The sequence below is a fragment of the Mixophyes fleayi genome, chromosome 3 (genome assembly GCF_038048845.1).
Source record: "Mixophyes fleayi isolate aMixFle1 chromosome 3, aMixFle1.hap1, whole genome shotgun sequence".
Classification (NCBI taxonomy): domain Eukaryota; kingdom Metazoa; phylum Chordata; class Amphibia; order Anura; family Limnodynastidae; genus Mixophyes; species Mixophyes fleayi.
In genome coordinates this window covers 147,730,622-147,742,624 of record NC_134404.1, presented here as the reverse complement: position 1 = coordinate 147,742,624, position 12,003 = coordinate 147,730,622, and the positions used below count along the sequence as shown (strand labels likewise).

The 12,003-nt window shown below is 41.0% G+C and overlaps 1 protein-coding gene across 23 annotated transcripts in view; it reads left to right on the top strand.

The window, feature by feature from the left end:
* The window catches only part of DST (dystonin), a 474,923-nt gene that overhangs the window by 266,263 nt on the left and 196,657 nt on the right, over positions 1-12,003 (top strand). For all 23 annotated transcript variants that reach the window (XM_075202543.1, XM_075202542.1, XM_075202533.1 and 20 more), the window contains 5 exons: positions 362-474; positions 559-665; positions 1,938-2,057; positions 7,410-7,505; positions 7,590-7,717. In XM_075202543.1, coding sequence (XP_075058644.1) covers positions 362-474; positions 559-665; positions 1,938-2,057; positions 7,410-7,505; positions 7,590-7,717 — 564 coding nt within the window. The remainder of the gene's footprint in view (positions 1-361; positions 475-558; positions 666-1,937; positions 2,058-7,409; positions 7,506-7,589; positions 7,718-12,003) is intronic.

Sequence of the window (12,003 nt, the reverse complement as noted above, 5' to 3'; positions counted from 1 at the left end):
CAGCCAGTATTTTCCTTGTGTGCAAAAAAATAAGTCAATCTGTACCCCTTGCATTGTAACATGGTTTGTCCAGGTGCAAAGTTGCTCCTTTTCTTCGCTTTGCGCCTAATTCAAAATCAGGCCCTATGAGTCCATTTAGTAGAGGGTGCCAGCAATCTCTCCAGCAGTCCTGCAGCTGCATGGCGGGACTGGTTAGGGTCAGGTGAGGTGAGGGTCTATAAATGGCGACTGTTAGTGTTTGTTTTACCTTGACGGACAGATTAATGGCATTGGTGTCTTTAATTCCAATTTAATTTTCATATTACAAATTATATCACCTATTATTCATTCTAATACCATAATGCTATACATTGTTTTCCAGGCCGGACCTGATTGACATGGATACTGTTGCTGTTCAAAGCAACATTACAAATCTAGAAAACGCTTTTTATGTAGCTGAAAAACTGGGCGTCACAAGACTTCTGGATCCTGAAGGTAATTTTTCATTGTAAATAAACAACGAAAAAGAAAATGTATATAACACATTTAATATAATACATTTCTCCTCTTTTCTGTTAGATGTAGATGTCTCTTCCCCAGATGAAAAGTCAGTAATTACATATGTCTCCTCAATGTATGATGTTTTCCCCAAGACACCAGATGGTGGGGAAGGAATCAGTGCAAATGTAAGTAATGTGGATTTGATATAATTTAATTATAGTATACTAATTCATTATTTTGCCAATATAATAGGCTGTGCTATATATGCAAATAATACTTATTTAGACAATGATTGTAGAAATATATTAAAATACTATTACATGGCTTCCATGTCTGAGAGCCTTCTTTTTAAAGACTGTCTGCCTAAAGCAAATAAGTGTGGTTACATTTGAGTGCTGTGCAGTGATACTTCATTAGCTAAGCAATCTATATTTCAGTTCCAACATATATATATATATATAGTACATAAGTCCACTGAGAAACAAGGCACTATGAGCTGAGCACGCTGTTCCTACTTTTTGCAGAGCATTTATAAAAGAATAAATATAAACATGTGATCCCCACTACTACTACAATGGGTAATAATAACTTTTAGTGGGCGCTTTACGTACCTAAGATATAGTCACTCACAGGCTGATCCTGCTCATAGGCCCGATCACCGAGAAAGTTTAGCAACACATGTGAAGCATAGTGGGCTACACGGTGGCTTAGTGGTTAGCACTTCTGCCTCACCTCACTGGGGTCATGAGTTCGATTCACGTCCAGGGTCTTATCTGCTCCAATGGGGCAGGGACTGATGTGAGTGGGTTCTCTGTACAGCATTGGGGAATTAGTGGTGCTATGTAAATAACTGATGATGATGATAGTGCTTGGATCGCTTCTGGAACAGACAGAGGACTATTAGTGAGGTTGGAAGGCCATACACAAAGTCTGATTATTACCTCAAATCTGATTATTATTGGTCATCTTGCCTGTTTTGCATCTCGCTACATTCTGGTATCAGTCCAATTGGCTGATGTCACCAGTGATATCTCAATGTGTACGCCCAATGCAAATAAACATGCTTATCATCCATTATCCAACTATTCTTGACTAAAAACTACAAAAAAATTGTATTCTCTGTATCATGACAAATTTAAAGTACAGGTTGGCACATTCACATTTCTTCCACTATACTTTCCTTTGCATGGTTAATTCCATGGCTTTCCGTGACGTGTCGTTAGCGGAGTTTGAGTAGAGTCAAAGCTACAGCGAGCATACTTGATAATGAGATTAATCATTTTCATGTGGCCTGTTGTGCCATTCCTACCATTACTCCCAGTGCCAGTATCCTCCATCACTTGTCCTCCATTTTTTAAACACCTCAAATGTAGGGCTTTAGTACATAGAGCTAATTGTTTTCATATTACCTTTTAAAATGATATGTTATTTATTATTACATTCTTGTATTGTTTTAGGATGTTGAGGTGAAGTGGGTAGAATACCAGAATATGGTGAATTACCTCATCCAATGGATTAGGCACCATGTTACGTTAATGTCTGACAGAAATTTCCCAAATACTGCTGTAGAACTAAAGGTAAGACCCAACCTGTCTTGGGAACAGTGTACAATTTTGATTCTTACATACTTGAAATAATCAGTAGGTAAAACTGTGTGTGCTGTGCTGTAATACAATGGCTGTATAGATGTTAGATATATAGAAAAAATAATACAATAACTTGGTTGTATAAGTGTACACACCCTTTCATAATGTGACTGTAGCTGTGTTTAGAGTTAACCAATCACATTCAAAGTCATGTTCAAAGGTAATTAGCATACACCAGTCATCAGTGAAATCAACTGTGATTATCCCCAATTAAGAGATAGGAAATAGGATTTTCTTGCAGTTGTCTTGGTTGCACTTTACTGAGCTAGCCAAGGTCCACAATAAGCTTTCAAAACATCTACAAGATCTAAGTGTTGAAAGGTACCAGTCAGGAGACGATATAAAAGAATTTCAAAGACATTGCCCGTATCATCGAAGACTATAATTGATAAGTGCAGAAAATGTGGCACAACAGGGACGTTGCCAAGATAAGGACATCCCTCCAAAGTTGATGACAAGACAAGAGAAAAACTTATCAGTGAGGCTACCAAGAAGCCTACAGCAACATTACAGTAGCTGCAGGAATTTCTGGCAGAGACTGATCACTCCCTGCAAGAGAACAATCTCCCTATTCTGCACATGTCTAGGCTAAAGTGTAGGGTGGCAAGAACATCCAAGTTCATCTACATTTTGCAACAACATACATTCAATCACCCTAAACCATGTGTGAAAATATGTTATGATTTGATGAGACAGGTTGAACAGCAGATATCAGATCAAAGTTGAGGAAAGGCCCAGTTAGAGCTCAGACGGGAATCCCATTAAAAACCTTGAAATGACAAAAAGAGGGCTGTGCACAGTAGATTCCCTCGCAATATGCTGGAATTTTGTGTTTCAGGTAATGGTGATATAGAATTCTACAATCAAGGGGCTAAATGTATTAAGAAGCAATTTTTGCAAATCACAGATATTCACTGATTTTGACAGCTACATTTAAAACGGCAATGTGTTTAAGGCCAAATATTGCCTTTAAACACATTGCCGTTTTAAATGTAGCTGTCAAAGTCGCCGAACATCGGCGATTTGCAAAAATCGCTCCTTAATACATTTACCTCCAGGTGTGCGCAGTCGATAGAGACTTTTTCAAAACCACTTACTACTATAAGTGAGTGTGCAGACTTATGCAATCAGGGTATTGTAGGTTTTTTAATTTCACTTATTTTTACTAAAAAGTGCTTATTTATTTTTAAGTTGAATTTTTTTTACAGATAAGTTTTGAAAAAAATAGATTATGTTTGAACTGATTTGGCAATGACAGTATACATTATCTATTTGCAAAATTTGCCTGGGCTAACATAATTGTTATCCAGAAACCGGGCAAAGACCACTCTATTTGCGCCAGCTATAGGCCTATTTCATTACTCAACTTTGAAACTATATGCAAAAATTTTGGCCTTCAGGTTGAACCAGCTCCTCCCTGCCCTCATCCATCCTGACCAGGTGGGTTTCATCCCAGGGCGTCAAGCCCCTGATAATACTAGAGGGGTCAAAAATCTGATACACGCAATTCAGAGCGATAGCCTTCCTTCCGTTCTCATGGAGCTCAATGCTGAAAAGGCATTCGACCGCATCTCCTGGTCTTTTATGGATGGGGTGCTCGGAGCAATGGGTTTCTCAGGCAGATTTTTGAAAGGCATCTTGGCCCTATACTGCTCTCCCTTGGCTTCTATGGCCTGACCTCTGTACCCTTCCCTATTTTGAATGGCACACGTCAAGGTTGCTCCCTCTTCCCACTCTTATTCGTTCTCATCATCATAGTAGGTTAATTGGCTGCTATCAAATTGACCTTAGTCTATCTGTGTGTATGTGTATGTTAGGGACATTAGACTGTAAGCTCTGATGAGGCAGGGACTGATGTGAATGAGTTCTATGTAAAGCGCTGCGGAATTACTGGCGCAATATAAATAGCTGCTGATGATGCTGATGATCATTGAGCCTTTGGCCACCAGGATCCGGGCCAACCAGGAGATAAATGGTATACCTGTGGGCACCTCTACCGATAAATTTGCGCTCTATGCTGATGACATCCTACTGTACATCACCCATCCTACCACTTCTATACTACCCTATTGGCCGAGCTGGACCTATATAGCCATTTTTGGGCTACAATATAAACTCAGACAAGACTGAATTTTTGGACTGTAATGTTCCTAACTCTGACAAGATACTCCTGGAGCGTTCTTTTCTATTTCAATGACGTTTCCAAAAAAATCGAATATCTGGGAATCTTTATTACTAAACATTACTGACACCTTTTATCAAGAACATTTTACCCATCTTCCTGACCAAATAAAGTTAGAGCTCACCGCTTGTTCACACCTTTATATATCTTGGAATGACCATGTTAATGCCGTTAAAATGAATATCCTACCCAGATTACTTTATCATTTTCAGACCCTTCCCATTCGTATCCCACCCTACATTTTTAAATTTCTCCATTTTCACGTTACTAAATTTATCTGGTCAGACAAACGGCCCCTCAGAGATCACCGTGGGGAGGGGGCATGGGGATTCCTGATTTTTGCCGTTGCTACCTTTCTGCCCAACTCACTCAGTGTGTTCTATGGTGGCTCAACAGATTTCAGAGTATGGTCTAAACTTGAGGCTAAGGGTTTTGGACTTCTCTTCTGTGGCTCCCAAGGGCTTGTTGCCCAAAGCGCATTTTACTCCACTGAGTTATCTCATATTCCCTATCCATTTGGGATTCCTCTTCTCAAAAATACTGCCTCTCATCTCATCCCTCTCCTGTGATTCCGCTATTTAATTCCCCAGATTTCTCCCTGGGACTTCTCCCTAATTTATTTCAGCCGTGGCACTCGCCGGGAGTTATATCTTAATCACCTAACGTCTTCCACTATTTTTCATCCAATCTCGCTTTCACATCTTCTCTAAACAGTACTATCAATTTCTACAACTACCCAATTTCCATAATGCAGTCAAAGACCGCCTTTTTTTCGCCCTCTCTCTACCTTCGAATCTCTCTGTTTACGCCAATCTTCAACAAAAGGTTTAATCTCTACACTGTACTATGAGCTTGCTCCCTTTACTCTGGGCCTTCGGGACCCCCACAAGCTAGCCTGGGAACGTGACCTTGTGAGACGTTCTTAGATAAGGAATGGTTTGAGATCCATGAGAATTCTGCCTCCAGTTCTATTTGTGTTAGAATTAAGGAGAATATCTATAAGGTGCTAAACCGATGGTACTATGTGCATTCACGACTTCATAGAATGCTCCCTGACTCCTCTGATCGGTGCTGGCTGGAGTGCTCCCATGAAGGCACTTACCCCCATATTTGGTGGACGTGCCCAAAACTGACAAGTTTCTGGACTGAGATCAAACACATGATTCTATCAATTCTTCAGATGGATATTCCCCTGGAGCCCACCTAAATAGCAGTCGACTGCCATCAGCAATCTTCCCCCTCCCTACAGACCTTAATTAATAAGATTCTGGCAGACCCAGCGAATGGAGTATCTGACCAGCACCATCCGCAACTCCTCGAGAGCTTTCACCAAGGTTTGGGACCCTTTGGCTCTGCTTTTTCCAGGCTCGCTCATCATTTACATAACTAAGTATTGCTATCTCTTCCCCCTCCCTAGCTCTTTACATCCCTCACTTTGGATTTAGCCACTTCTCTCCTTTACCCCTATCTTTTCTCTCTTCTCTCTCTATCTCTTATTTGTACTCTCCCTTTTTCTTCTTCTCTCTCCTCTGTAAGGAAAACTCTTGGTCACTCTCTCATCTCATCTATAACTATATTGCTGATGCGTTGAGTTCCACCTCTACGCTGGTTGTAGACTCTGTTTATTTTCTTTACTTAAATTTGTGAACTCATATTGTCAGTTGTAAACTTTTTCTCATGTGACCTTGCAAAAATAAAACGTTTAAAAAAGAAAGAGAAAAATACTTGCTGTTTTTTCATGTAGCGCACAAATACTTGATAGCTTATGTGTACACTGAAATTTAAAGTTGATCTAGAACATGCCTTACCCCAACTATAAATCTGCCATCACATTTTAAATTTGCCTACCCCTCCAAAGCAACATGGTTTTTCCAAGGTACAAAGTTACTCATTTTTCTTTTGCTTTACTTTCGTTAATGAATCAGACCCAATGTGTTTTTATCAAACAACATGTTTGATGTATTACTTGACATTGCACATTTTCATCTACTAATTCATATGCAACTTAAAAATCTATCCATATGTAGTCATGGAAATAATATACACTTTCAATGGGCAGCTATTTCAGACTGTGGATCCCAACCAAACAATCTCGTTCTGTAGCTCAACCTGAGCTTTGAGCGACAGGATCAGTGTCTACCCATACATATAGATGGTCAAAATGGATGAGCTACTGCTTGTTGGGTCAGGTGACTGGTTTCTTCTGGAATAGGGGGCAACAGCCACAGGTCAATATTAGCCCTATTCGGACCACATTTGCCAATATGCTATATGGCTATAACAGCATATAAATGTTTTATGCTAATTTTATTAATTATTTCCATGTCAATTTTCCTTTTTTGCTGCTTGGTCTTTACTAACCACCTATTTTTCCTATTAAAAATAATGAGGAAGGGGGTGTTGAGTAGAAGGCTTATATGGTTGCTACTTTAGGGTGTATTGAGTGAAATTGCCTAGGGCAGCATTGCCTCTAAATACATACCTGGTTACCAAGTCAGTAGCTGTTATCGGACAGCTTACATTTTTTCTTACACAGTGCGCTATAAAGAATGATAGATGTCGCAATACATTAAATGTATGCCTGTCTGTAAAGTTTGGTTATAAACAGTTTGCTCCCAGGCAGAATTCTAATAAAAGAACATGATTGTTTCATGTAACTTTACCTTGATTGTATGTTTCAATATTTAAACATTACCTTATCTAATGAGTACCTTTAAAAGTAATAGTACTTGGTACTTGATTTCCATCACTGGAAATAGGTTTAATTGAACCCTATGAGGAAAGTGGCGACATTACACATGAGCGTTCTCAGTGGACGCTGGATGGACCATATACACAAGCCACGTCCAAGCCTGTTTAGCATTCATTCTCATTGCTTGTGTGTACTGTCGACACTTTCTTCATATTCTACTTGCAGTGCCAATTGGTGCCAGTTGAGTTGTGTTAACTAACTCAGAGCAAGCATACTAGTGGCCCATGGAAAGCACTACTCATGCTTATGAGCCTTTAGGCATCTGTTGTGTTCCAAATCATTACAATACTATACACACTATGATAGTTATGTTTTTAATTTGGATGTGTTTTTTTTTTTACCTTTGCAGGCACTTTATAACCAATACTTGCAATTTAAAGAGAAAGACATCCCACCAAAGGAAACAGAAAAAGCAAAGATTAAACACCTGTACACAATGCTAGAAGTAAGTATTATTATTCTGTTGGGACAACACTTTCGTTGTGGACTAAATCAACACTTTACATTAAGTATTTTGTTTCTTCTCAAGACTTGGATTGAGTTTGGCCGAATAAAGCTCTGTCAGGGATACCATCCAAACGATATAGAAAAAGAATGGGGAAAGCTAATCATCGCCATGTTTGAAAGAGAGAAAGCAATAAGACCTGAAATAGAAAGGTATGCAAAATCTAGTTAAGAATGTGTATCTTTAATGTTATTACTATTTCCTAATTTCAGTATTAACAGAACAATGGTGTGTAAATCTTTATACTATAAATGTACACTACACAAGATGATTATCTGACATGAATGTAGCTTTCTTGGATCTGGAATCTTGCAGTACAGCAATGTGTAAGTCCTTCTATAGACCAAACTACATGGGTCTCATGAGCTACAATGCGATTTCTCCTATCACAAACTGATGTGTAACATTATTGTAAAGCCCAGCTGAAAGTCAAGAATTACAGGCCAAAGAATATCACAGACATTTATATATATATTACTTGATTAGGCCTAACATTAATGACCATAACATAATGCTGTGCGTCTGAGCTTTAAAAATGCAGCATTTTAACTAGCATTAGGTTGCATTTAAACAATGACCGTTTAAACAATGAGCATGGTGCAAGAAAAACTTATATTTCTTTTACATATACTCTGTGTTAGCATCATATCGTCTTTGGCCCAGGCAGATTATTATATTCAATCTCCATCTCCTGCTTGTCAATGTTGCCTGTTTATTATCGAATAAGGTCATCAGAATATTCACTGCATAACCAATCAGATCATCAGACTGTTCACAGCAGGAGGAGATTGGTGTGCTGAACATGTGGTAGACAGTGACCTGCACACTCGTGTGAGTGTGTTAGTTAGGGCAGGATTGCATGTGTCATGAGTAGATAGAAGCAGAAAACCATATACTGAGAGTTAGATAATAGAAGGAGCAGGGTTACCCAAGTCCCTAGGGATATGAGGCTCCTGTCACACTGACCTCTGTCAAACAGAGCTCTGTGTGAAACAGAGTTCAAACTTCCAACTAGTTTCTTTTATTATTATGTCATCATTTGATGCTCCTGAAATACAATATTGTTTGTTTTGAGTAGAGATGGTCACTGACCCTCGTGTTTTGGTTTTGGATCTGCATTACCTTCGTGTTTTGGTTTTGGCAAAACCGCCCTTGCGTGTTTTGGTTTTGGTTTTGATTTAGTTAGGTTTTGTTTGCTATTTTTGTAAAAAAATAAAAAAATTTTGGTCTACAATAACCTAATTTAGTGCTCCACCAGTTTCTTGGATAAGTGAGGTAAATCTAAAGCTAATAAATTATGAAAAAAAAACAGTTTAATCCCTGGTAGGCCGTCCTTAATTCTGCACACAAACCTTATTGTCTTCCTCTCCATCTATGCCTATTGTCAATGCAGCCATTGTCTTTGGGTGTATATTACACCCTACAGTTGTAGTTAAATAAAAAAAAATCAGCCTGCATTGACTGTACGTTAAATAGAAATTGACAAAGGAAGTTTGGTATCTGTCTGCATCAGACTCCCTCTCCACTAGTAGTAAAATAGAAAACTATTCAGCCTATATAGACTGTAGAATATAAATAGAAATGGACAAAGGCAGTTTGGTTTCTGTCTACATCAGACTCCCTCTCCACTAGTAGTACAATAGAAAACTATTCAGCCGGTCTAGACTGTAGAATATAAAAATAAATGGACAAAGGCAGTTTGGTGTCTGTCTGTGTATGACACCCTACCCTTATTGTGAAATTGACAAAACAACAACCTTTCAAGACTGTACGTGATATAGAAATGCCCCAAGTTCCTTTCCTATTTGGGGGTAGATTGCACCCTACACTTATACATATACATAGGCTTTACTAGATGACGTACAGGGAAGACTACCATCAGGACTGGTGCCAGCACCTGCTTCCTGATCCTGCTCATATGTACCCTCCTCATTCAAACACGCTCTCATCTCTCCTATCCTCAAAAAAACCCAACCTTGACCCCACCTCCGTCGCCAATTATCGTCCTATCTCTCTTCTCCCCTATGCCTCCAAACTTCTTGAGCGGTTAGTCTGCTGTCGTCTCACCAGATACCTCTCGGACAATTCCCTCCTCGACCCTCTCCAATCTGGTTACCGCCCCCTCCACTCTACTGAAACTGCCCTGGCTAAAGTCACCAATGACCTCCTATCAGCCAAATCCAGGGGTCACTTCTCCTTACTTATCCTCCTCGACCTCTCCGCGGCATTTGACACTGTGGACCACCCCCTCCTTCTGCAAACTCTTCTCTCTCTAAGCCTCTCTGGTTCTGTCCATGCCTGGTTCTGCTCTTACCTTGCAAACCACACCTTCTCTGTCTCCACGTCCGGCTCTTCCACCGCCCCCACGCCCCTCCAAGTAGGAGTCCCCCAGGGCTCTGTTCTCGGCCCCCTTCTCTTTTCGCTCTACACTTCCTCCCTTGGTGCGCTCATCTCCTCCTTTGGTCTTCAGTATCACCTTTATGCTGACGACATTCAACTCTACATCTCCTCTCCTGGTCCACCCTCCTCTCTCGTGTATCAGACTGCCTCTCTGCCATCTCCTCCTGGATGTCCTCACGCTTTCTCAAAATTAACATCTCCAAAACGGAACTCATATTCTTTCCGCCTTCCAGACTCCCCTCTCACCACAACCTCTCTATCGTTGTTAACAACACTACCATCTCATCTGTCACCCAACTCCGTTGCCTGGGTGTCACCCTTGACTCCTTTCTCTCTTTTGCCCCCCACGTCCAATCCCTTGCTCAAGTCTGTTGCTTCCAACTGCGCAACATTGCCCGCATCCGACCCTTCCTCTCACAAGACGCCACCAAAACCATCATCCATGCACTCATCATCTCCCGCCTGGACTACTGCAACCTCCTCCTCACTGGCCTCCCTCTCTCCCATCTCGCCCCGCTCCGATCTGTACTCAATGCAGCTGCCAGACTTATCTTTCTCTCACGTCGCTCCTCCTCTGCCTCCCCTCTCTACCAGGCCTTACACTGGCTCCCTTTCCCTTACAGAATCCTCTTTAAACTCCTTACTACCACTTACAAAGCTCTCTCCCAGTCTACTGCTCCCTACATCTCTAACCTCCTTACTCCCGCTCGCTTCCTGCGCTCGGCAAACGACCGTCGCCTCTCCTCCACTCTTATTACCTCTTCCCACTCCCGAGTCCAAGACTTCTCCCGAGCTGCCCCCCTGCACTGGAATGACCTCCCTCGCTCTATCCGTCTCGCTCCCAATCTGTGCTCCTTCAAACGGGCTCTCAAAACTCACCTGTTCCTGAAAGCCTACCAACCATCCACTTAACCCCTCATCCACTCTGCTTGTTCTCCTTCCTCTCCCCTGGTCCCTTTTTCTCCCTTGCATCACTGCCTCCCTTCGTGCCTGTTTTGTCCACCCTCCCTTAGAATGTAACCTCGCATGAGCAGGGCCCCTCTCCCCTCCTGTCTTCATACCGACTCTTCTGCTCCGCCCTCACTCCATATGTCTGCCCGGAGTTTCCGAAGCATTGGTACTTTGTGTTTATTGTTCTGTAATGTTTCACCCTGTATGGTCTACTGTTTGTACTATGTAAGGCGCTGCGAAAACCCTGTGGCGCCCAACAAATAAATGATAATAATAATAATACTTGTAAGTATACTTATTTTTTTTGGGGTGTGTTTTTTTTCCCTGATTTAAAAATACTATGTACTTTTACATAGGCTTTACTAGATGACGTACAGGGAAGACTACCATCAGGACTGGTGCCAGCACCTGCTTGCTGATCCTGCTCATATGTGGACTGCTTTGAATCCATTTTAATGAGCCCAAAGCACTTGTAGTGCAAAATATTAAATAGATAGTGCTGCTAGATAAGACTTTCAACACCAGAAAAAATATTGTTTCACACTGGGAAATATGAGACACCCCAAAGCACTTGTAGTGCAAAATATTCAATAGATAGTGCTGCTAAATAAGACTTTATGCAGCCAGAAAAATTGTGGTTTCACACTGGGGAATATGGGACACCCCAAAGCACTTGTAGTGCAAAATATTCATTAGTTAGTGCTGATAGATAAGACTTTTTGCAGCCAGAACACCCCAAAGCACTTGTAGTGCAAAATATTCAAAAAAATGCCTCCTCTATCCTCCTCTCTTCCTGCTCTAACAATTGCTAGAAGAATTGCTAGCAGAATTTCAATAATAATTGAAAGAATAAGGTATACAATAATTGCTCTGTCCCTGCTCTAATACAGTCTGTGACCTAACCCTGCTCTCTCCCTCTGTCAATAGGCGATGGATTGCTGTGGAGGCGGGTATTTATGCATTTCAAATATCGCGAGAACCGAGCTCTGATATCCGACGACGTCACAATGACGTTTTGCCTCTATTTCGAATCCGAATGGGCGGGAGAGTATCGAGCCTGCTCGGCTCGGTACTCGGATAGGTGAAG